This window comes from Streptopelia decaocto (assembly GCF_964273445.1).
Source record: "Streptopelia decaocto genome assembly, chromosome: 8".
In the NCBI taxonomy this organism is placed as follows: Eukaryota; Metazoa; Chordata; class Aves; order Columbiformes; family Columbidae; genus Streptopelia; species Streptopelia decaocto.
In genome coordinates this window covers 6,770,764-6,796,426 of record NC_138662.1, presented here as the reverse complement: position 1 = coordinate 6,796,426, position 25,663 = coordinate 6,770,764, and the positions used below count along the sequence as shown (strand labels likewise).

Sequence of the window (25,663 nt, the reverse complement as noted above, 5' to 3'; positions counted from 1 at the left end):
AAGAGCTCTGTTCATTTGTTCTCATTCTTTCCTAGGCAGAAACCAGTGTGGTTCTTACGAAGAAAAAACACCAGTGATGATGCTACAGGTTAGGTCTCACATGAGGGTCCTCAACATGAAGGGCAGCTCTCTGCTTCTGTAGCTGATGGGTGAGGACAACAGCTCAGTAAAAGGAGCTACCAAGAGCAGCAGGATGAGTTACAGCTCACCCTCTGTGCATGACTTGTATCACAGCACCACCTCCCCCATGGCTACGTCAGACCTAGGGACAACTCTGGATGTGACTGTACCAGAAACAGCTACCGTAAGTCCTGAGACTACCAGTTTCAACAGCACCAAAATCCCAGATGTGGCCAGCACCGGACCCAGCATGAGCACGATGCTGCTGTCCTTTGGGATCATCACTGTGATTGGACTGGCTGTGGCTATGGTAAGAGAGCCCTGCTAAATGTTTCTCTGTTGAGGGTGGCAGGTGGCATAGGGGCTCTAGGACTAATTTGGGTTTAAATTCTTTAAATTCTACTAAAGGCTCACCCAGAACTGCTGGGAACTGACAGCTGCTGAGATCCCCTTCTTTTATCTAGAGCTCCAATATTTCTGCAGTTTCCCTGAGGTCTGGTCAGAGTGGGATGCTCAGCAGGCCCAGAGAAAGCCATGCATAGTATCAGTATTTAATAGCTGTAGGAAGTTCAGTTAAAACAACACAAAGCAGATTCTATTCTGACCTGGTAACTGAAACAGCTGCATTGATTTAAACCTTGTCAACACAGGGACCCTACAAGAAAGTTTGTCCAAATTAACTTTTAAAGCAGACTGTTGAAAACATGTTAATCTCCCCTGTGGACATGCCTTTTTGAATTAAAGCAGCCTGAATCCATTCTAGCTAGACTCATTCTGGACTGCATTTCCAAGGCTCTGCTTGCTGAGTATGAGCAAGGTCCTTGAGGATTTGCTGTGTAACTAATCTTCCCGTTAACGCTGTAGGCAGAAGCTTTCAGAAACCACAGTTCTGGGGCTGACATAGGCATTGCAAGTGCTGCAGTTCTTCTTTTGATCTATAACCAGATCATTTACCTGCCAACAGAGAACACAAGGTAACAGCAAGCTCCCATTCCTTGTTTGGGGAAGAGCTTCACTAATAGAACCATCAAAGTAGTCTTCAGAAAGGGACTACCGCAAAATTTTATTGCAGGCCCAAAGAAGAGTATTTCCAAAAGCCCCTAAGAGAACCTGGGAACAGCCTTAAGTTCCCAAGAGCAACATCCAGTGTCCGTAGTTCTCAGAACAAGGCTCTGGAGGCCAAAAGCCTCACTTTCCTCCCAGTGCAGCTGCTATTACTGACACGAGCAGGTCACTGAGCATGCCCCTGTGTTTCTTCCCTTTAGACCGGAGAGGGGGTAACAGCACTTCTGTGCTGTAGGAAGTCTACAGATGAAAACCACAAAGTTCTTCATCCACTCTTAAATTGCAACATATGTCCTGCAGCCACCAGAAGTGTGCTGAGCTACATCTGATAATGATACTCTCAATATTCTGACTACTACTAGCACACCTAATAACAGGCCACTCAAGCACTTAGTGCTACCAAGCTCACACTGATGCATATGAAATTTGATTTTTGGTTGTCACCACTCCCTTACCCCTGCTTTAGTGTGTGGTGACACCAGACTTGATACAGCCCTCCTTTCTGTGCAGCCTGGGCCCAAAATTTCTCTTCCCAGCTGTTCCCCATCTTACTGAGACTGTTGTAATGATGGTTTTCTTTCTCCTTCAGGTTCTGTATATCAGAAAGAAGAAGAGGTAAGTAACGTCTGTTGTTTGTTGAAGGGAATTTAGTGCTTCAAGATCTAAACAGAGCTAGGAAGGAGATGGGGAGAGTGTAGGGGGTGGCTTATCTGAGGACAAGCCTATGGGGAATCAGCTGTGCATGAGGCAGGGGACACTGTACTCCAGGTACTGGCCCACCTAACACCAGAGCTTCAAAGGCTCTTCCGCAGCTTTGGAAAGGAGAACATGGTTGAGCAGGAGGAAGTTTGGTATCCTGCAAACTCTTCAGGCTATCCGGTACACTAAAACAGAGGAAAGGGTTATGAATGTATAAAGAAGCTGGGAGCTCTCTTATGAAAGATCTGGATCTCACATTTCAGCCAGTCCAAGATCCCTGTGTTTTCCAACAGCCCAGGCCAATAACACTGGCCTTGCAAGCTAAAGCTGCAGTCACAGCAACTGGCAGCAGCATAGTACAGAGATGCAGCTTTCTACCCAGAGATTTAGTGTCCTAATTTCCTTGATAAGCTCATGGCTGAAAATAGAGAGGAAAGCAGCATGCAAGGAGACAGACTTCTTGATTCTTCCACCTCTGACAGCACAGACACTCCTGAAGATCCATTAGAGGTGGTACCTCCTCCCTGCCTGATTCCTTGTGGCAGGCCTGGCCACAGACCTACAAGAAGTGCTGCTGCCCACTGAAAAATTTCCAAGCCAGATCCTGAAGCCCAGATGTGATACTGGCACAGGAGCAGCTAATGATTGGCCTGTGAATGTGGCACTGCTGAAGATAATAGTTGTGTTGGCAAAGCCATACAGAGGCAGGGAGAGAGTGTGTCGTCCTAACACTTCCCAAAATAGATATTTGTGGTGACACTGCCAGTAACTGCTTGCGTTTCTCTTCCATACCCCCCAAAACTCAGCCACAGCCTAAGGCAGGACTCGGTGTCCTCACAGGAGCATGCCTATGCATCCTCCATCACTGAGCTGCCCAGCATTCAGGGAGGCTCCTTAGGGTAATACTTTATAGCTCTGTCACTTAGAACAATGATAAAAGAATAAGAACAGTCTGTCCATAGACATCAGCCTCCTATGAGAATCAATCCCTTTGCTATTTATTGTTTGTTATTTTCTATTTTTTCTTATGTACTTCAACTCCAGAGTTAAGGTGCTACTCTTAGGCTGCTGGCAGGCATAGTGCAACATGGCAGGACTGGTTGTTGTGGGCAGAGGGACAGGGGAGAACTTGCAAAATGCCTAGCCAGTATGCTCCACCCTCTCTTTTGTCTCACCACATAAAACTTGATCTTTTAAGGTCCGCAGGAACTTAAATCCCTGATTCCTTTGTGTGTAATGCCTGCCAACACGGATTAGTGATGGCAATTAATCCCTGCAAATGCACTCTGGGTATCTTCCACTCCTGCCAGCTGCGCATAGTAGGTTCTTATCCTCATGCTCTCAGGACATGACACGACCCTTATCCAGCAAGTGCCAATGAAGGCTGAATCCCTGTGCAGCAGGAGAAACAGCCTGCAGAAGGCCTCAGCAGGGGGGTGGGAAGGCAGCCTGAATGCCTTTCCTTCTATTTATTAAGTTTTTCAACCAACCCTTTCCCTTCCCTCCCATGGGCAGGTTGGAGAAGCTACGGCACCAGCTCATGCCCATGTACAACTTTGATCCCACCGAGGAACAGGATGAACTAGAGCAGGAGCTGCTGGAACACGGGCGAGATGCAGCATCTTCCCAGGCATCACAGAGCAAGGTAGGCAGCAGGGGCCAGCCAGCCTGTTACCACAACCACTGGCACTTGCACTGCTCTTGTACAGAGTCAAGGAGGTTTTGTAGGGGAAGGAAACCATGTAAGACCTCAGGAGGACTTTCCTTATCTCTGCTAGCCTTGGAGGTAGGGGGCTTGAGCATTTAGGAGTGCTTAGGATGGATTGAAGAATCAGGCAACTGGGATGAAGAGCCTGGGGAGGCACCTGGTTCTACCCAACAAGAAAAAAAGGCAATTTCAGTAATTAAGGGTGAGTTTACTAGAGTTTACCACCCAGAGCACCACGAGGGAGCAGTAGAATGAATACCATTTTCTGGGAGAGGGGCCTTCAATGGCCACGAGGCACTGAAGATCCCTGCCCCTGAAAGGCAAATAATTTCCACCCAGTTTTAAGGTGTTCCTGCTTTGCCAAAGGATACAAGTGGGGAACAAGGCCTTGCTGAGGGAAAAAGCCTCTAATCATACCAATTAACTGTGCTGCAAGCCCTTAAGAATGTAGGCAGAAATCCTGCACATGGTTGTGGCATGGCACATCTGATCTTGTCAGCGCCTCCAGGCCAACCTTGCTGGGCACAGAGCAGGCATGGGTCAGAAAGAGAGCAGGGATGGGACTATTCTATTTGAATTTTGGGAGAGTGGGAGAAGCTTTGCTTTGACCACTTCTGAGTGTTCAAAGGCACGCAGCATGCTGAGAAATGATCAGGTCCTTGGAGACCACTGAATTGATAGAGCTGTGAGTTAGGAAAGAGCTTGGCCAGTTGTTTTTGTTTAATGGTCCAGATGGGTCTCTGACAAGAGGCTATCAGCTCCTTCCTCAGTGTACCAAGAGCTGGGAGATATAGGAAAAAAGGGCTCTTCACCATCATTTGCAGGCAGTTTCACAGTGTTCTCTGTTTCCTTTGCCACCACCATCACACACAAAAAGCCTTTCTGAAAGACAGAGCCAGCAGCGATGGTTGGAACAGGTACGTCTCTTTGCCAATGATGCAGCCTCTTCTTAGAGTAGACGTCTTCCCTTTCTTGAATTCCTCTCCATCTGCTCTGTGTCTTCCCGTGGTTTTCCAGTTCCAGGAACAGCTGTTCTTCCAAGCAATCCTCAGTTTTCACACGTGTTACACTTTTGGGTAATCTTTAGCAAACTTGGTGTGGGCAGAAAGGGAAAGAAGAGATAATTAATACAACTGTAATTGTAAAATATTTATGTGGAGACGTGCTTTCTTACCTGCTGAAGAGCACACAGGAGATGCACGTGTTGGAATATGAAAGATAGTCAACATATTCCATATACTGTTTTGGGACAGCAAGAAATACTGTTGCATAAAAGCAAAGGATCTTGTTCTCTGAGCAGCACATACTGGGAACACATCAGATCTATTAACGCACACAGAGGATTGCCCTTTGGGTAGTAAAGGACAAGGCCAGAGTTAAACTTAGCACAGTAAAAGCACATCCTTCCTTCATAGGGACTGGCCAGCAAGATACCTCAGATCCCTGCAGAGCTTGCTATTAATAATTCATAGATACCTCTGCCTGGAAAGTACATAAATTTAAAGAAATAAGAGGGGGAGTCTAAAACAATCAAAGTTCAGTCTATGGTATGTTTCCAGGCCTTCTTAAGGTTTCAAGTCTTTTCATGCTGCCTTGTACACATTCATGGTGAGGCGCAGTAATCCAGTGATGGGGGAATTTTAAACTGGTGTGGATTTGCTGACTTGCTCTCTGGCCTGTTGTATTTTTCTGTCACGACCTTGTTAATGCCACATTACTCAGTCAGCCTCCCCTCAATAAGGGGCAGAATCTGGTTACAATACTGTGCAGTCTCTGCCCATGTACACACACCTGAGCAATGGCAACCTTGCTGGGTCTCATCTTTCACTGCTTCAATGCAGATTCTGCTGACAAGTCAAGGAGCCCTCCAGAGACCCAGCTGTCTTGTGTTCACAGACGTTGCCAATGCCATCAATGCATGAACAATACCTGCCCCTGCTCTGGGATCGTGCTGAGACTGGGGAGGATGAAGCCAACAAACCAGTGACTTCCCACAAGCGTGGCTGATCCACTGAGCCTGGCTGGTCACCCCATTGGTTTGTGTTACAAAAGGGCACAAGCACTGAACCCTGAAGCGTCTGTCTGCCTGTGTGTCCTTCAGGGCTGCAGGAGGGAGAGCGGGTGAAGGGGTCCCGGGCCACCTTGGCGTGCTGCAGTGCAGCGGCGGGGCTGTCCTCTGCAGGCCCTTCTGGTGGCCACCCGCCCCGAGTGCCGCAGGCCAGCACAGCAGCCAGGGGCCAGCAGCAGAGCCTGCACGCAAGCATTGGTGCTGAGCCATGCGCTGATCACCTCCTGATTTTTTTTGCAGTACGTGCATTTGTCAGTCAGATTGTATTCCACCCACAGCACCAGTTAAAAGGGGATCAGGGCAAGCTGAAATCTGAATGCAGATCTAAAGGTTGGCTTTATACAAGGAGACGTTTCACTGAGTAGCAATTCAGGTACCATGAGTTTTGTTGAAAGTTTGGACCTGCCAGTTAGGTTTTTTTCTCCTATTTTTTTTTTTCTTCCCCACTGTGATTTCCCCCCTGCCCCATATTTATTAAATGCAGACTCTTTTCTGGGCATGTGCGGTGCAGAGTTTCTCACTAGCCCTATTTACTTCACTGATACAGCTTCCCTTGTGGCAGTTTTGCAGGGCTAAGTTTTACTTTAATTTTTCAGTATCCCTCTTTCTTTTTAAAATCAGGGAGTTCTGGGAATGTATTAGGGCTAGGAGTGTCATCACCTGTGGAAAACTGCCCAACCTCCATACCCAGGAGATGGGGCGGGAGGCACTCCCAGGCTGCTGGTGTTTGCACTTCAGGGATACTTTGGAAAGCAGGTGTGTGGGTACAAAAGCTCAATGCAATCTGGCTGAGGTTGTCAGGATTTGGACACTATGCATGGGTCTTCCCAGAGATTATGCCTACGAAACTGAGAAGCAAATACATCACCCCCCCTGCACACACATGCACACCTACCATCTCCTCCAGGTGCTGAGGGCAGCCACAGAAGTGTTGGATTCCACCCTCCACAACTAGCACGTCCCTGCCTATCACACTCCCACACTCTGCAGCAGGGCAAGGATGCAAGCAGCAGCAGGGGTGCCTGGCTGTCTGAAATCACGTTTCCCTTAGAACTCTTAGGACTGGAACTTCATTTGCTGTTTTAAACTCAATAAAAGGCAAGTGTAAGCTGAGCTGTTTCCTCAAACCAGCAGCCTACTTTGTGCTCTTTACCCAACTCTACGTGCTGCATGGGCAGCTGCCAGCTCAGGTGCAAAAACATGCACCTTGTTCCATGTTAATGCTGAGATGTATTTTGTATAACAAACACACCTACAGAGGAATTCTCTTTAACCATTCTTCCTGTACTGGTAGGCTTCGTGCTGTGATGACTGCCCTTAGATTAAAGAAGTGTGGATAATAAGACTAAAAGAATGTTACGGGTATTTGCTGGGCTTGTACTGGAGTATTCTTTTAGCTCTATAGCACCTCCTCTCACAGTTCTACATGTACAATTTAGCAGAAGCATTATGATGTAATTTAATTCAAGTGTTTCTGTGTTTTAAGCATTGAAATATAATTAAACTATTTACATTAAATCTAGTGTGATTTTCTTTCTCCCCCCCAATCATTCACATTTTCCACTGAAAGCTGCTGGAGTGTATCCTCACTACCTCTTGGTATTTGGTGTGCAGTGAATTCCCCTTCTCTTTAAAAGACTGAAGTAAGCATGTAAATCTTGGAAGGACAAGCTCTGCAGGGGTCAAGGTTTAGTGCTGCACATCACGGAGACTCAGACCTCTTCAGGAGCTGCTTGGTGGACAAGGCAGGACAGCAGGAGCTTCCAGGCAAGCAGATCCTGGGCATCCAGAGTGCAGACAGACAAATTCCAGCTTGTCTGTTTGCCATATTATCCTTGCACCAGCTGAGTTCATGGACAAACTAGGGGTTCATCAGCCCACAGGCAGCTCCATCCATGATAACCTGCCCACGCTGGGGTGAACATTGCAAGCAGCAGCATCAGTAGCTCCATAGTGATATTGGTGTTATTTCAGATTTGCTTTCTGCCTCATCTTCTGGCCCACAGACCCCAAACAGGGACAGAATTAATTGTATGAAAAGCTAAATAGTTGTATGGCACACAGAACAATGTGTGGCATAAACAGACTCAGCTGTGAAGACTTCTGGATGTACACACAAAGCAGAATTGGTCTGTGTCCCAATCAAGCCATTTATGAGGTACTGCAAGATAAAGAGGATGGAATTAGGTACCAACTTCTGGGTTTAAGGGCCCATTTTCCTCCATATGTGATTCCTCATGCTCTTGTTTTCACATACATCTGTGGGTGCTCCTCAGTAACCAAATCTTGGTTTATAATCCTTAAACCTCTAAATCAGATGAAGAGACACTCACCTTTGGTGACTTGCATGTGTGCTGAGGTTGTTGCACATGGAGGAGACAAAGCAGAAGTCTGAGGTGCCACCTTTTATACCTTTATTAAAAACAAGCTCCAAGGCTATAATTTGCAAGTTGCCCACACTCTTCATGCCTTCACCAAAACCATTTATAAGAATCTTCCAAACTTTGCTAGATAACAAACCACCTTCATCTCCTGTATTTTGATCCAACTGTAACGACATTTTCAACTGAGTCAGACCAAAACTGGCTGAGCTTAAAAACACTTGAAATGCATTTGCTTCGAGGTAGGATTTGGCTACACAGAAAAGGTAACTAACTATATGGGAAATAAAAAGTGTTTATAATTTAAAAAATAAAACCCCAAGTAATCCAGCATGAGATCTTAGCTCTCTGAAGGCAGCTGGAATTCTGCCTGTCTTTAATATGCTTTGACTTCCATTCCAAGTCTGCATAAAAATGGAGCTGAAGTTACGGACAGGGGTTTCAACTGCATTCCTAATAGTGTAGCTCCTAATAGTGTGGAATTCCACTTATTCTTCTCAAACACATTTTTATGGAGACATGTCTTCTACTGTGGCTTCCCAACAGAGTATTAAGAGGTAGCAAAGATGAGATTTCTTTTTTTGAGTACTTTGTATGCACATCCCAGAGGAATATTGCTGACCTAAAGCAAATGGATTTACTATCTAGCTAAGGCAGTTTCCATCCCTATTCCATGTCCACAGCTGAGAAGGGTCTGGTTGATGTCAGAAGAAAAGCTTGAGCCTCTTACAGATGCAATTCCTAAACCATTCAGGAGAAGCTGAAGCTCCAGTCTCACATTGTAACAACTGTTGCTCTCAGGTAACAGGGGTTAACTAAATAGGTAATACAGCCTTGCAAGCAGGGTACAAAACCTGCCAGTTCACCTGAAAATCAGGTAAAGGAAGTTAGTAAAATACCTTTGTCTGCCCCTGGAGTGGCCTTTGAACGCAGACATGAACTGCAGCTGAACTTGCGTGTCCACTGAAGGAGAGCAGCTCCCTAACCTGAATTCAGAGGAAATCCCACTGGATCTTCACGTGACCATCAACATTTACAGATGTGCATGCCTGTCACACCTGGATTTATCCACACAGCAGGAGAACAGGGTCAGACTCTTCCCATATCCGGCAGCACGACTCATTCTACAGCGTAAGATTAAGGTCGGTTCCTGTGATCTAATCCATTTAATCCTTGGTTTCTTTGCTGTGTGGCAGCAGAGGCACAAAGGTTACTGTGATGCAGTTTTGTGCTGAGACTGCTCAAATTCATACACAAGAAACTACTGTTATGTCAAACTAGACAACACACAGAATTAACAGGACTAGGACTCCAATCACTGCTCAACTGTGTGGGCTGGACAAAATGATCTAGAAGGAAAAAAACCCACCAACTTAATTCTGCATACATTTTCTCGTGTTAAATAAATACCTGCTAAGGGAACAAACCTCTGATGAAAGGATAATAAATAGGCTCAATATATACTGCCATTTCACGGGTTTCTGCTATGCACTGCCATAAATTTAAAGCCACTTATGTTCTGTTTAAATATTTAACACCGTAAAGCTAGCCAATTCTACATCTTGTCAAAGATAGTTTAAATACCCACTTTGTCCCTTTATAGGCAGGCAGCGCATTGATGAGATCGAAAATAACGTCAGGATTTCACTGTTTGCAACTGGATATTTGAAATACCCTAAATTCTGAGGAATTTAGCAAGATCAGCTCTGACACTGAAAGCACAAATCTACATACAATGTGAGACTGAGAGCAGCCAGCAACAATCTCAGCCCTGCTGTCTCCCCAAACTGAACTGTATCAGCAAGCTTTTATTTGCATAGCTGCAACACTAGAGGACCCCACATACACACATTATGGACTGAAGATACAAAATTGAATCCCAAGGCTCTGCAGGGAAGCAACCTTTGTGTAACTGGTTCTTTGCAGACATTCCTTTGAAGTGCTGAAATCCAATGGCTGTGACTAAGCTTGTAAACATCGTGCGCTCAGAGTTGCTACCAAATTCAAGGGGAGTGCCTGCCACCAGGCCAAAAGCTAGTTATAGAAATGGTCCCTGAGCTAATAATGTTGGGATAAAAAATTCAGAATCAATCCTCAAGACATCAGGCTGCTGACTTTCCTACAGAGCATCCAAGTTTACTGAGCACTGGTGCAACAGCTTTAGGAGAGCTGGAAATGTCACGAAGCTCTTCCTTTCTGATATAGTAAAGAAAGGACTCAAAGATCATATTTCAGATGCAGTCCCTGTGGGCAACTGATCAAAAGTTGACACTTGGGACTGCTTCATCAATCTACCAGAGTGGGTATGATATACAAGTTCAGCAATTAGCTGTGTAAGTAGATTTCCTTTACAGTATCTGCATTACTGAGCCAACACTTTTCTGTTGAACTACTGCTGTTTGTGGCAGTGCAAGGCACCATGTTATCTAAATATTTAAGAAAGATTAATACGCTCACAAAAGAAAAACTACTAACTGTGAAAGGCATCTCCCCAACAAGGTATTTGACATTTCTTCCCCTGAGTCCCTGTTGGATGTTCGGGGTAAGCCAGCAGACAACAGGAGAGAAAGCATGGCCAAAATTATCAACAAAAAATAATTTGAAATATGACATTAAAAATCCTGTTTGCTATCCAGTCCTCTGGCTTCAGCAAGACATGAACAGGTGGGATACTACTGTGCTGCAGCAGGGATGTTACCCAGACATCTACTAAGACCAGTAGTTTTGCTGGACCTGGAACCGTCTTTTCCAGCGATGCCTAAAGGGAAAGATGATGAGAGAGAGAGAGGGTTAGAGCTTGAAGTCCAGGAGCACAGCTGCCCAAATGCGCCATTGCAGGGTCAGTGCAAGGTTAAAAGCAGCAAGGATCCAGTTCCAAACCACCAAAGATCTTCACAGCAACATTCCCATTGCTCGTGTACCAGCTCCAGGCTAAAGGCTGACACAAACGGCTTCCCTGGCAGCAGGACTCAGCCTGAGGCTGTTGGGAGCCCAGAAGCAACAGCCTGTGTGACATTTTCTGGCATCTGCTACACACACACGATCAACCTCTGCTGTGAGCAGTTACCTATTACCAACTGCAACCCCTGATCCTCATGAGACACAAAGTACCTGAAGTGCTTTACTCAATGTCATAAACTTCAGGAAAGCAGATGCACAGAAGGTCTGCAAATTATCTCAGAGTGGGGAATGTTTCTGGCTACACAGACTTGCTCTGATCTGCAGCAAACTCCTTGGTTTCAGGAAAGCTCAGGTGACTGCTGGGGCAGCAGAGGGGACAAAGGGAGACAAAGGAGCTCACAGCTGCTCCATCTCACTGTACTGAGAAGAATGCAGGGGAGGAAAGATGGACAGGAAGGAACGAGATCCCAACACTGGTTCTGGCTTTGGACTGCGTCTTGGAAATTTTGTCATAAGAGAAGACAAATACTTTTTGGCCCAAAAAAACAGAAAACTTTAACAATTCAGTTGTGATTGGCAGCATCTGCAGGTAGCAACACAATAAAGCCTGAATAAATAACAAACCCCTGCCTGCTCTTGGATAACCCAGAGTCACCCAAAACCAGGGCCTTGGGAAAATCAGATGTGGATCCCTGGCTACAAAGGCTGTGGGAAAACACCAGCTAGCATCAAAGCAGCTCTCTGCCCCATGGCTGGCTTGTAACTCTTGCGTATTTCTAGTTCGGTTCTAATTTCTTGATTTTCCCCATAACAGACTGATGGAAACGCAGGGAGTCAGTCATTGTTTACTTCAGCAATTCTTTCTTAATTTTGCAGACGTGAAGCCCAGGGCAGATTTCTTTCCCACTCAGAGCTGCACGGTGGGATGAGCAAGCGCATGTATCCTCCCATGCGAGCTCTCTAGCACAGCAACTCAAAAATCCTCACCTGGAAGGAAAATCCAAACCTATGAACCCCACAATGACCAAAAGCTGTAGCTATACCTACAGCAGAAAATTATTATGTGATTGGAGACTCCTGCTAACAAATCTCAGAGCAGCAGCCTCCTCCAAGAGTAGCACAAAAGCTTGCAGGCATATAATATCTAAGTTAAACGCAGACCCATAGAATGGGCTCATCCAGTAACTACCTGTTTGAAAGCTGCTACAGCTGCATGTTGCTTGCAAAAAAGCCACAGGATCTATAGTTTCCAGTAAGTCAGAATAGTAAGTTTCCCCTTTGCCTTTTCAGTCAGAAGTTTCTAAGACAGGATACCACCCAGTTTCAAGCTCCTGAGCAAACAACAACTGACATGAAATTTTCCAGAGGACTGCCAAGTTTTATACTGTATATGCTTATCCCCACTGATTTTCAAGTGACTGTTTTGTGTGTGTCGTGTTGTTGTTGCTTGTTTTTCATATACAAGCACACAGCTTCCCCAGCGGTAAACGTCCTCTCTCCACCCCGGCAGAGCGTGCAGACACGGAGCGGTTTGCGCTGCAGTCCCAGGCGCTGCGCTGCTGCCTCCCGCTGACCGCAGCATCCGCTCGTCCCCTCGCATCTGCTTCTGGTTGATGCAACAGGAGGGAAACATATTCCTCATATCACTGCCCTCGGGCCCACTCAGACTTAAAGGAAGAAGAAACTACCCACATTGGCTGTGGTTTTGGGTGATGCTTCAGAGTGCTACAAAAAGGCGGTGACAGGGCCGGAGGTGAGCTCGTCACCCGCCAGCCTGCGGCTCTGCTGATGCCATCGCCCAGCTCGGTGGCAGGAAGCGATACGGGAGCAGGAGCCTGGGAGGAAACTGAGTCGAGCAACTGAAGTTAACTACTCTGGTGCTTTATCATGCGGCGTTTCCAGGGACTTTCTAAGAACGTGAGGGTGGGTTTGGCTGCCCGGTGTCAGTTAGCTTGCTTCAAACACCACGCTCAACAGCACTAACGGCAGCGGGATGAGGGAGAAGCTGTGCTGCCCACATGGCAAAACAAGGCAACATCTGCCTTCTCCTGGGTTGCTGGCTCCCTTCCCCTCCCACTCAAGGGAAAACATTTAATGAATAGCTTCCTGAGATGACCAGTGAAGGTAGGACTCCGCTGCATGCAAGTTTTCCTGGCACCTACCTGAGAAACAGCCCTGAATGGTATAGGCTGGACTTGGATTTGCACTTTCCTAGGGTTGTAGTGAGGCTGGGGCTCTGGGTGGTGCATCTGTACGTTCCAACAGTGATAACAGTTATCTGGCACCTCACCTCAGAGAAGCATAGATAACTTTGCAGCCCCATACAGAAACTTGCCAGTGCTGTCACTCTGTGCACTGCTCGTGCACTAACGTCTCCGCTCGTGTGCCAGGCACCAACAGAGAACACGGCCTTAGAGCATGAGCCAGGACGGAGAGGGCAAGACTGTCATGGAGGCATGCTGGGGGTAACCCAGAATACTAGGAGATCCCAAATGTCAAGGGATCTTCGACTTTTTTTTTTCCCAAGTAAGGTAAGACATTCATAATAGATTATTTTCACTTTCTACGTAACACAGGTAGACAATTTCACCAGCCATACCTATAACAGCGACCAGCACCTCAGACATGCGACCTCTGGAAAGACAACGGTACAGGTTCCCTTCGTATCCCTCTTTTCTGCCTCTACTTCTGCTGAACTAGTCACAACTGAATTAGACGGAAGGAATGTGCTACCTCTCCTGTTGTAAAGTGCCTGGAAGCCTTCCAGACTCTCCTCTGTTTGTAGGATTTACTAGAACGATTGCAGCCAGTGCTAGAAGCTTTGGGGATGTTTTGCCAGGAGCATGACTGCACAGTTTAGTCTCGTGTAATTATAATTATCTAATTTCAAACCTTGTGTGGCTGGTGCCGAGTTCAAATTCAAGGCGCTGCTTCCCTGAGGATTTTCTTCCTGAGATGATGCTTCTTGGACCATTAGTTGAGGCTACGAAGAGAAACACCAAAACCAAACCACCCCCCCCACATAAAATTAGCTATCAAGAGACAACATTGCAAATACACAAAGCAAAAAGCCTTTATCAGTGTTATTTAAATAAGACTGTGAAGCCCTGAAAGCATGCCCACTTGCCGGCACTTCCTATATCTAACCACGTGCAAGAGCAAGTGCACATGGCATCCAGACACATTCACAAGCGTCTCTGCATGGTTGTCAGAATCCATAATAAACCACTGTATTACCAGTCCTACGGGACACGCAGCCCCACACTTGGAAAAAAATCTCCCCATTATGCAGCGGTGGGGAATTTTTTTCATCCTTGAGAATACTTCCTATATTTCAGGATATATAACTAAACATTTTGTCCATTGAAAATTAAAAACCAAATGGCTGTTCTTTGTCTTCTGCTTTGGTTTTGCACCCCAAAAACTCCTCAGCTGTTACAACAGATTTTTAACTGAAACATCATAATGCTTCACTAACTGAAGTTAAAACGACAAGTTTTGAAACATTAAAAAGGAGAAAAACAAAAAAAAAAAAAAAAAGGAGAGACAGTGTACAAAAAGTTTTAACTTCAATAAATCATCATGTAGCAAAGTTTGTCTTCCCCCCTGCCCCCCAATTACTCTGTAGCTCATTGTTTATAGCAATGCACACCTTACCGTACAGCTCTGGCACACAACTCAATTAATTTAACCACAAAAGCCCAAGCCTAATCCTAGAACTGCAGCTCCTACAATCTGTTACAGAGGAGAAGAGTCTTTTCCGACCTCATTTGCAGCCTGTTATAGATGAAAGATGGCTATGAATTATTTCTAGCATGCTATAGGTGTTTATAGACTGGGCAAATCCCTGAGCAACCTGATCCAATTAGAGCTGCTTTGAGCAGTAGTTCGAACTAAAGAATCTCCAGTGGGCCCTTCCAACCTAAATTATTCTATAACTCTAAAAAAATGAAAAGAAGCATAGGAACACGCACAGCTGAGGGATACCAGACATTCAATAACACTATTAGTAGATTCTGGGAGTTATCAGGATGCTCCAAACTGTTGTCTCCCTTCTCCTGTGTGGCATAAAGGTCTCAAGGAAGAATAAAGTGCCAAATGAACTTATCAGGAAGTGTTTGAATCAGATTATCATTACAGAAAAATAAGTATTTCCATAGAAAAATTTTTTTGAAATTGCACTTCTACCAACAAATAATAGAGCTTAGCATAGAAAAACTATTCCAGCTAGCTTTATTTCAGATGTTAGCTTTTGACAGCGCACATATGGGTGTCTGTGCCCCGCAAAACGCTGGGGAGCACATTCTTAAGACTGCTTGGCTGCCCCCATCTCCCTTTTCACCACCAGAGCCGGTCCCTGAGGGGCAGGGAGAGGTTCTCTCTCTGCAGCTGTGCCAGGCACACAGAACAGCTACAAAGCTGAAGCCACCTCCTCTGCCACTGTTACTGTCAGTTTAACCACAAGACAGCCCTACCAGCAGGTGTTCTATAAACTGCCCCTTGCTCTGAACCCCCCTCTCAGACTTTTCCTGCATAGGATTCTCAGCTTTATATAGTACACACTTCACCTTTTCTTGGCTTTCCTGAACCCTACAAAAACAGTGTTTCATAGCCAAGGCTTCTGTGTTGCGGTCAGACTGCATCACAGCAACAGCAGAAGCTGGGAGGAAGTCTATTGCTCCCACAGAATATCGTTACCTGCTCCTTCCCTTACCTGGCAGGGAGCAGAAAGGCACTGTAGCACTCCCAAGGGTTAAACCTGCCTATTTCAGATTAGATTAAGAATGTATAAACTAGTGCCGCAAACTGCCTGCCAGCTCCTCTGGAGTCCTTCGGCCTCTGCATTTGCACCTACCCACTGCAGTTCATGGCTGCGCAGACAGGACATATCTGTTTGTACCACTGTCGAGGCCAGCGTGGTGGCTTAGCCTCCTTCCCCCTCTTCTCAATCTCTGACACCCCTCACACACACAGCCAGGTCGAACATCCCTCTTACCCCACCTCAAATTCAGCAATATCCAGCCTGCTTCAAAGCTGCCTGCAAAGCCCTGCCTTTCTCTGCCCCCAAGGAAGGACTGTCACAGAGCTCAGATGGTCTGCCAGCCCTCCTGCAACCATCTGGGTGCCAGTCCCTGACCCTGCTTCGCCAGCTGAGAGCACACCCTGTGATGTTGCTCTGATCTCAGTGCTGCTTTCTAGCACAAGTACTCCTCTCCCAGCTACTGCTTTCTAAACTGGGTTGTAACCTGAGAATAACTTTAAACAACCATCTTCTGAGCTCCCTGAAACTTCCATCTGTTTGCCTCTGGGGTCTGTCTGATCTGTTGCGATACGACTTGTAACTTCCAGAGCTCAAACAGCCTCAGCCACATCTAGAGAGCACGCTGTCAGCACCCAGCCCTTCCATGGAGGAGACAGAAACCCTCTCATTCAGGATAAATCCTCAGAGTAGGGAGAAACCTCCAATCATGAGCCTTCAGGGAACACCTATACTATCTCTCACTTCGTTTGTATAAAGTAATCTTCGATTCATGTTATCAGGGGAGTCAGATGTACGTTTTCTCGAGGTACAGGTCCCTCCCTGTCCCCAGCCTTAGTTTCAGGCTGATGCTGCATCTCACACTCAGTGGTATCACCCTGGCATTTTCAGTCCAGCTCAGCAACACTGAGCTCTGTTCTCAGGTAACGATGCTCCCCTCTCACAGTCCCTTTTGTCCTGGACACTCTGCTTGAACAGGACTGCGCTCCTCACCTGGTTCAGGGAGCAACCCATGTATCCCTATTTATAGGGTCTTCGGGCAGGAAAACACCTTCCCCACAGAATCTGAGCTCCTCCTGACCCCCTCTGTCCTTGAAAGGGAATCAAGACCTAGGACTGGCTGTGCCTCCTTAACCCTTTCTGATATCTCTCCAACACACATAGCTCTGGTATATATCTCTGAGCTATACATGTTCAAGTAATTTCTCTTGCTTGATTGCATCTAATTCACAAAAGAGCACCTTCTTTCCTAATTTGCTGCTGCTTTGTATTTGTTTCCCTCATCCCATTTCTTCCTCTTTCAAAAACCAAACACAACCTCATTTTTTTTTCTTTTTTCTGCTTTACAGTCCTGAGATGTTTCTTTTTCCCTGAATTGTACTTCAGGCTTTTCAGAGCAACCTGGCCATGACACCCTACCACTACTGAAAGGGAGAACACTGTTCTTTATTATGTCTTTCTGGGTCCTCCTGCTTCACTTTGAGATTTGTCAGCCCATGGATGGCACCAGCAGAACTCACTGGGTAAGATTTTTGGTCTCTGGTTGCTTTAAGCTCTGGTAACAGACCAGATTTCCTTACACAGCATATGTAAAAATGTAATATAAATGGGCTTAGAAAAAAGCAATGAGCTTTTAACAAAAACTATGTGCTGAACTAGACTGTGACCTTCTCATCTGGATTTCAAAGAAACAGCAACTGGTTTATGGGGTAGATCTCTTGTCTGGGAGATTCAGTTCTGCACTGGATTGGCAGACAGATTCCATCCATCACTATCCAAGAAATACTTGTATGCCAAGGTCACTGCCATGTCAGACAAGTCTCCCTATCTCTCCCACATCCTGGTACCTCCTCCCTGGTGAAGATTTCCTTCCAAGCCTCCTGTGAAGCCCTCAAAAACTGCTCTATCCCTCTGTTTCTGCTGCACCAAACAAGTCTCTTTCCATCCTAAGTGCTCCTGCAGCACCACAGCTGTAGAACAAACCTATGGATTCCTGCAGCAAGTGCACAGCTTCAGTTTGGTCTAGAATTTTTTGTGGTAACAAATACTTATCAAATAATGGCTTGTGGCCATTATTTTTTAATCACTCCTAATGATAGATAACATGCCATTAATTGCTCACAGGACTGAATATCTTTATTGATTAAAAGCTTTCATAGTTTGGTTTTGTTTTGGTTGGGTGTTTTTTGTTGTTGCTTTTGTTTTGTTTGTTTGCTTTTCACACCTGAAATGTTTTATCTTCTAAAAACTGATTCTACTAATCCTTTGTCTACTGCATAGAAGAGCCTCCTGCTGGCAGGATACAAAGTTTTATCATTCACTAAATTTCTCTTTTTGCTTAAGTTTCTTCTTTTGTGACGAACTGACACACTAAGCAATAATTTCAGTATTTCAAGACTCCTAGGAAAACAAACCCCCTGCCCGAGAAAGAATGTAATCTCTGGTCTGACATTCCAAGCCTGGGAAGTGCTGCGGAAGACTGATATCTCTTGAATGAAGCACAGCAGTTCTCCTGGGCCCTTAGAGTTCTTCAGGGGCTGAATCTTAGGGGTGACGGGAAAGGCAGTCAGAGCTTCCCCAATGTATTGGATTTCCAGGCCACCTACGCTGAAAGAATGCCATTGCAGACAGAGAGCCTGAGAAGATCAAACACAACTGAAAATTCCCCAGGATCTGTGACTGCAGAAGAGGAAAAGGACTAAACACTGTACTCACCCACTTGCGGGGCCTCCCTCTTGGCCTTTTTCCAACAGAAGTTTCTACCTTTATTGCAAACAAACGGAAAAAAAACCATAATATTTTCAGCTCTTGTAGTTGCTGGGGACTGTGACTAATACATTGAACTTGGCCAAGGTGACCTCTGTATAAAGTTCTTGAGAAACAAGTAGCAGAAAAGGTGAAAGCTGAGGATAGAAGACAGTTAAGGAGGAAATGCCTGCCGAGCTATGCTAGTTGTTATTTTTTGGCAATGGTGGAAGAGAAACACTAGAAAGAAGGTGCTGAACAGGCAGTGGCAGCACAAGAAGGCTTGCAGGTGAGGACTAGGACCACAATAACTGGTTTGTTCAACAGTGGCAGTTGAAGCTGAGCCGAATTAGAAGCAGTTTTCGCTGTCTATCTTCAAGCTAAGAGAAACCTCCCTGCTTGTCCCTTTAGCAATGCTTCAAGAAAGGATAGCCAGCTTCTCTCCCCTATAAGAGAATATAAGCCATTTACTCTTACCATTTGCCCAGATACAGTAGTCACTTTCTTGCTTCCTTTTGGCCTTCCTCGTGGTTTCTTCACTGGCAATGGTCCCACAACCTCCTCCTGAGATAAAAGGAGGAAATCATTTAAGCAGGATGATCCCTGGAACAACTTACAGCTTCTCATTCAAACCTGTCTTAGACTGTCTTACACCAATAATAGCACCCAGACCACTAAATACCTGGTTGTCTCTGCTTTTCCAGCTATGAAGTGCATTCAAAGATGGCCAGCAATGCCCCTACCCCTTTATCTTTTAGGTTGGGGAAACAAATAAGCTCCCAGGACTCTGCCCATAGTGTCTGGAATGGGGAGGGAATGGCCTTGGCCATCTGTGCTTTTCCTGACTACTGGTACAGAAACAGGGTGGTGCCACCTGAAAGTCTCCAGACTGGAACAGGGATCTGGCGTGTCCTGGCCTGACCAGTATGGCCTGCCACATTACAGTCACCTCTGAAGCCAGTGGCTGAGATGCCCCAGGGTGCACATGCTAATGCTTTTCTGAATAGCAATAATATTTATCACAGAACACTTCAGCTTCCCTTGCTCTTTGTTAGCGAGCAACTTCCTGGGGCTGCCTGCAAATCCTACCAGGCTAATGCACCATCAGGATGACGTGCCCTCACCTGTGGCTGCTTCTTTGGCCTTCCCCTCTTTCTCTTCAAGTCCTTGGTCAGTGTAGATGACCCAGGGTTCACTGGCCTCTCGTTGCTCATGTTGGCACTTTCCACAGTTTCCAGATGATAATCCGACAGGTTATTTTTCCATGGACTGGGAAAGAAAACTTATATCTTCTTTTTTTTCTCAGTCTTGTTACCAATTCTTCTCTACCTTCAAGGCTGAAATGAGATAGAATCAGGCGTGACAGCTTGCTGTTTTTTTTAATCAGCTAGAAAAGCTTGGGACACAACAGAACTTTAGAAGCACAACCATGTTTTATAAACATTCTCTTACATGGCCCATTCCTCAGCTTTGAGGCTTTTGGCCAAAGGAACTGATGGCCCCAGGTGCCAGAGTACATTGGTACCAGCATCTACCTTTCTGCCCTTATGGGCCAGTTTCATCTGAACTGACAATGTCTTCAACTCTCTGAACTCCCCTCTTTGTAGGCTTCCTTTGTCTGAGGAGGAAGGAGGTCAGAGACAAAGTGGTGGTGAGTTATAAATGCCCCATTCAAGGGTAAAGGTTCAGTTGGAGCTCCTCTATCATCAAATACCACAGCTAACCCTGTGACTCAAATCCACATCAGGAGAGCCTTACATCAGGATGCTTGGGAGAGCAAGTATCAGGGTACAAACTCTTTAAGAAGTGAATTTGGCTCTGGAGCTGCACCTCAAGGGTTTGTTCCTCACCACTGACCAGATAGACACTGTCCAGAGAGATGGCCTGACCCATTTCAGAGCACTTAGCCCCTGGTCCTGCAAGAGGCTCGCTATTTCCTACAGGACAAAAGAAGTCACCATGCTGTTTTGACAATACAGCTTCTGCCTATGGGTCACAGTAATTTGAAAGCACTGATTCCATGCCTCTTGGAACTCAGGTCCTAATGTCAATATGTGGAAAAGGGTTCAGGAGGAACTCTAAACATATAAACATGTCCTTGAAAAGTATCATATGTGCACGTTTTCCCATGGTAGTGCTGAAGCCTAAGGAACAGGATGAATTTTGGGGTATGGCAGCTATTGTCAGCAATGTAGTTATATCTGGGTAAGGCTGTGCTTATAGGAACACAGAATTAAGTATTTTCATTTTCCAATCTCAGGTTGTACTATCTGCTTGAACACCTCAGGCTGGACATGCAGAATCTGAAAATATCACTGGCAGATACAGCAAGAAAACTTCCAGCCTTCACTCCATATTCTAACAAAATGTATGCAGTGACAACAGACACTGAAGCTATTGCTCTTATTGACACAACCTCTCCCATGAGTTCACTGTAACTGAAACCCGCATTAAATCCAAATTTGGCACATTATTCAAGTGGGAGCAACCACAGTGTACAGAATTCATCTTTCCCCAGATGGAAAGAAAGTCAGTTCTTGCACAACGATTATTTTCTAAATCTTGCAAGACTGATACACTCTACAATGGTCTTTCACAGACATTTCACAGCTTTCTGCAGACAGGACTGCAGACAAACCTGCAGACACTACCAGGAGAGAAGAGAGGGCAGTGTCTTTGTAAATCTCTCTTTCACCTTCCCATCAACCACCAAAGGCACACGCTTCTTGAAGCCTGGTATGAAAAGAAAAATACACAAGCAAAGCTATACAAGCATCAGTCCTTAGGGCTTTTGTAAGCTTTACATGACTCAATGTAAGATGCATACAAAGCAAAACCACCCACTGAAATTCAACTTCAAACTTCTCAACAATAGCTTTCCTTTTATGTATATAAAAACCCAAACCAATATTGACTGGCATTGTACACCCAAAAATGAGTATGCTTTCCAGGGTCACTGCACTCGCTGCTGGGAGTGGAGCCAGCAGGACTGAATTCCACTCCTGCACGCTGTCCACAAGGGCACAAGACCTAAAGAACCTACCCAAATGTTTGTTGGCCTTAGACAACCTTTATGTCAGTCATACACAGAACTTTGCAAAATATGCAGATATGTGAATACACATTGCTGGCAGCATTCAGACCTTTATGTTGCAGAGACATCACCCAAAGCAAAGCACCTCATGTCACAAAAGTATTCCCAGGCACCTGGGAGAGGACAAGGGATTCTCAGTCTAACACTTTGTACCTGATTTAGGTGTTAAGTTGTACAAAGCCAGTTCTTTACCATACCAAGTTCTCAGGAGAGGAAAGCTCCTCCTGGAGGCAATGTAGTTGTAGCCTAACACACGGTATTGAATAGTGTTCTTGAGGGCCATTTCCATTTCCACAGACTACAGAGAAAGCCTGGGGCCATTTAATTTACCCACCCTGCTGATTTGGGCAGGTAAATTAAATGGCAGAACCCCTTCCCATTTGTTTCCTCAGGGAGGTTAAATTTTAGGTTATGTCCTTGGGAGAAATACAATATGACACAGAGATGCTTGAGACATCATACTAAAACCCCCAAACTGTGTGCATGATTCACAGCAAATGCTGCGAGAAAATGATTGTCTAGCAGCAGTGCCCACATACAAAATACAAAGCTCACAAAGCCTTTTTCAAAGCATAATAGGAGTGTGATTATGAGAGACCCTTCATTATAGCCTTAACTCTGCCACTGTCTCTATAATAATAGGAAAAAATATCCACAAAGCTGTGAAAATATCCACAAAGCACAACTCCTACTTAGCAGCACAGGGCCATTGTTCTGCTGTTACATATGACAGAATAAACCCAGGGTAACTTCACCAACATCAATGTGGTCACTTCAGTCCCTCTAGTAAAAGAGGGAGGGAAGAATTTGGCCCAAGCACTGCATCAAGCAGAGGAGGATAAAGGATTTTGATAGTCAGAACATGTAAAGAAGAGGACTAAGGCCATGCAGAGAAAAACCTTTCAATTCCAATAACTGTAGCAATAATGGTCTGCACTCACATTATGAGAAATTACTTTCACCTTCCAAGAAATCAAACGCTCATGTCTTTTCAGATCTCACAGCAGATCAAGAAATACCACAGCTTGTTGCAGTTCCCCATGGACTGTTCTACCAAAAAAGCAGGATAGCCAAGCACTGGAGTATCTTCCTTGGGAAAGAGCAGCAGTAGTAACACACTGGCACATGAGCCTTTTCTGCCAGAATATTTCTGTGAAATGAGGAACTTATGGGCTACTAAATCAAGCTTGTGGCAACAGCAGGTAACTGCCACAGTCTCATAAATCCCATCTGAAAACCATAAATAACAAGTGGTATTCCCTAACTACTTTGAGTGGCTAAGTCTAAGCCTTCTTTGGTCTCCTGCCTAAAAGCTGCCTACTTCCTTGCCTGTAGTTTTTTTTAATGGGCAATTTATTGTCATTTTTTATTGCAGAGTACTTTAGCAGTAATATTTCTTTCTCCTCCATTTTTAAACCCACTCTACCAGATATACACATTAATCTGAGATTTCCCCCATCTTGCCAGTGTGTTCCAGTTTCTTGGGATGTGATCGTATCTCCTGATCATTTTGGTTGTATTTACACACTTTCCAATCTGAACTCAAGACTTCTGAATATGATAAGGATTCTTACTCTCAAAACTATTTTCAGCAAGGACAGCTTGACTAACTTATCTGAGAAGCATGGGCTAAGCAACAGTTCAGAGGGAAAAATTCAGTTCCTATGTAACATTAATAGGATGAGCTCCCAAACTTATTCAACCAGCAAGCTATTCCACCACCTCCAGCATATCCTGACTGATAAAATATCCAGTTCAAAAGATAGAAACTATTTAAGCTTACAGAGAACAAAATAAATACAGGAACCATATGGACTTCCATGCTTCACATCAGTGCTAGGAACCAGGTCAAGGCCTGATTAGGAACTTCTATTGCTCTATGTACAGAATTACATTTCTGACTTTGTTACAGATTTCTCTGTGTAACCCTAACAAAGACTTGTCTACTAAGAAACAAACACCGCCAGAAGCCTTTTTTACATTAGACACATGCACATATACATGGGTAAAGGGTTGTTAATTACTGAGTTTCAAGCAATGATGTGGACATGACCAGTCTGTTTCCTATTTCCCAGATCCTGAGCACCCAGCTCAGCACAACATGAAGACAATGTAAGAGCGCTTTCTTGGATGAACCTATACTTGATGCAGCACCTAACGGCTTCTCTCTCCCTCCAGATACCCGAGCCAGTTACTACTCTGAGAGGCACCTTGCTTATCCTACTCCATAGCACAACTACTTACAGAACTACTACCATGGCTCTGCTGTATCTAGCCTAAAATACACCCATGCCTTCCTCAGAAAAGTGAGGTTTTGCACCTGCCTGTGGAATGAGTCAGGCCATGTACACAGTCCTAGCTGCACATGCAGGACTTTCCCTTAAGGTTGCCACACAGTTCCACAGTGAAGGGCTCAAACTCAGTCCTGCCCTAGTGTCATCAGCTTCTCACCCTGCCAAGGCCCCTGGCTTCCCATGGTCAGAGCAGGCAAAGCAAGGAGGGAGGTAACCATCCCAGGGAAGACGTGAGAACACTGCTGGATACCAAGACCAGAGAGGAAGAGAGATCTGGAATCTGCTCCTGACTCTGAGCTTGGGCAGGTCATCTAATTTTTCTGCGCTTCACATTTTCTCTAAGATTATGGAATAACACTGGAAGAAATAACACTTGCCCTCAACCTGGGGTGGAGTGACCGAGGATTAAATCGTTCCTATTTGTGCAGTAACACCAAGAACCCCCAGCAGAAGAGAACATAGCAAGGCATTAAGAGACTGCACTGGCAGCCTTGTGTTGGGGAGCAGAAAGGAGCGACATGACTGAAGAAATACAGCCCAGGATTAGCCACATCCTGCTGAGCAGCAAAACACACCCTCATCCTCCTCCCACAGGAAGCTGAAGGCTCATGGGACCAGTTTGGCCCCAAAGCCGTAAGCTGGAGCTCCCTGCACGGGGACCCTGGCCGAGAGCAGCGTTTCTGTGTGAGCTGGGGCTCCCCAGAGCTGCAGCAGGACGCTGAACCGCACAGCACTTCTCACTCGCTCCCAGAGCAGAGCAGGGAGGGGACACAGGGCCCAGCTCACTGTCTTCCGTCCAAGGAAACTCATGGACCAAACTCAAGACCCAAGTCTTAAGGCCACTACCTGAGGTCTTAGACACCCTTCTTGCACTTCCCCAAAAAGTATCAAGCCAAATCAGTGACAATGCCTCTGCATGCATTGTAGACCCCCCTGGCATTACACACTAAGAGCCTGTTAAGAATCTCCCTCAGGGAACTTGCTCGAAGACACAGAAGTTTGCTTAAAACTTTTGTCCAGACATTTTCACCAACAAGCAATCTCCCCAGGCACCACAGAGTTAAATCAGTGGAGAAAAAACAACAGTATTTCCAGGGGAATAAAAAGAGAAATCTGTGGTTACTAAAAATTAAAAATCACAGTCATCTCTTATTTCAGATAGCGTCAAGCCTCGCTCCTCTGTGCAATGACTATCGTGTTCAGCCCAGCTACTGACATCTGCAACACACTGTCCACCAGCGCAAAACAGGGAACGTCCCTCTGCGGTTCCTGCTGAGGACAGGCATTCCGGCACCTGAAACACAGACTTACAAAGCAGCAAGTTTTGTCCCTTAACCTACTTCCAAACAGTCTCTCTCAGTTACCGAGATGCAATTTATTAGTCCCTGTGCATTAATAAACCCCAGCGTCTTAGAGATCAGCTCTGCATATGTATTTCAAACACAGGAGTGCAAATGCATAGGAAAGGAATAAGGTTACCTGGTGAGAAGTTGGGCAGAAGTTGGCCCCAGCAGAGCTGGCAATGAAGGCAGGAGGGAAAGGCAGAGGTCTCCAGCAGCTGGAGGGAAGCAGCTACCCCAGGTCTCTGCACACATTCATTTCAGGAGCTTTACAATGAGCTGAACGCTATTTATTACGCTCCCAGTTAGTGATTTGGAAAGCAGCATGAGCGCTGCCAGCGATCTCCTTCTGATGGCAGCCCTGAGCAGTGACAACAAGTGAAACCCAGTTCACCTCAAGCCATCTGGAATCTCACTCTACACTGGCAACAACCAAAAACAAGAAAAATCCCCAACCAGACCACTCACGCCAGGCAGCTTGTACCGCTG

At 45.6% G+C, this 25,663-nt stretch overlaps 3 protein-coding genes across 13 annotated transcripts in view; 1 reads left to right on the top strand and 2 right to left on the bottom strand.

Moving 5' to 3' along the window:
- Positions 1 to 1,668, bottom strand: part of HEMK1 (HemK methyltransferase 1, mitochondrial release factors N(5)-glutamine) — a 34,104-nt gene extending 32,436 nt beyond the window's left edge. The window contains exon 1 of the mRNA XM_082060122.1: positions 1,641 to 1,668. The gene's annotated coding sequence lies outside the window, so the exon portion shown is untranslated. The remainder of the gene's footprint in view (positions 1 to 1,640) is intronic.
- Positions 1 to 23,925, top strand: part of LOC309443322 (uncharacterized protein C3orf18) — a 27,641-nt gene extending 3,716 nt beyond the window's left edge. The window contains exons 2-6 of one of the 11 annotated variants that reach the window (XM_082060134.1): positions 36 to 430; positions 1,775 to 1,800; positions 3,400 to 3,529; positions 13,519 to 13,590; positions 23,616 to 23,716. In XM_082060134.1, coding sequence (XP_081916260.1) covers positions 146 to 430; positions 1,775 to 1,800; positions 3,400 to 3,529; positions 13,519 to 13,590; positions 23,616 to 23,645 — 543 coding nt within the window. In that variant the 5' untranslated portion in view covers positions 36 to 145 and the 3' untranslated portion in view covers positions 23,646 to 23,716. The other 10 variants (XM_082060129.1, XM_082060130.1, XM_082060126.1 and 7 more) reach the window with 10 other exon arrangements.
- On the bottom strand, positions 8,051 to 25,663 carry LOC309443324 (uncharacterized protein). Its single transcript, XM_082060137.1, has 6 exons — positions 25,314 to 25,663; positions 19,571 to 19,783; positions 18,924 to 19,010; positions 18,417 to 18,464; positions 13,835 to 13,925; positions 8,051 to 10,799 (listed from the first exon to the last, which is right to left on the bottom strand). Exons 2-6 carry the CDS (start codon positions 19,658 to 19,660, stop codon positions 10,714 to 10,716), a joined length of 402 nt encoding a protein of 133 aa, XP_081916263.1. The 5' UTR covers positions 19,661 to 19,783; positions 25,314 to 25,663; the 3' UTR covers positions 8,051 to 10,713.

Coding starts and splice junctions, on each gene's coding strand:
- LOC309443324 (XM_082060137.1), bottom strand. CDS start 19,660: ATGAGCAACGAGAGGCCAGTGAACCCTGGGTCATCTACACTGACCAAG. Junction 18,465..18,923: donor CTACTGTATCTGGGCAAATG/GTAAGAGTAAAT, acceptor TTTGCAATAAAG/GTAGAAACTTCTGTTGGAAA. Junction 13,926..18,416: donor GAGGGAGGCCCCGCAAGTGG/GTGAGTACAGTG, acceptor TTCTCTTCGTAG/CCTCAACTAATGGTCCAAGA.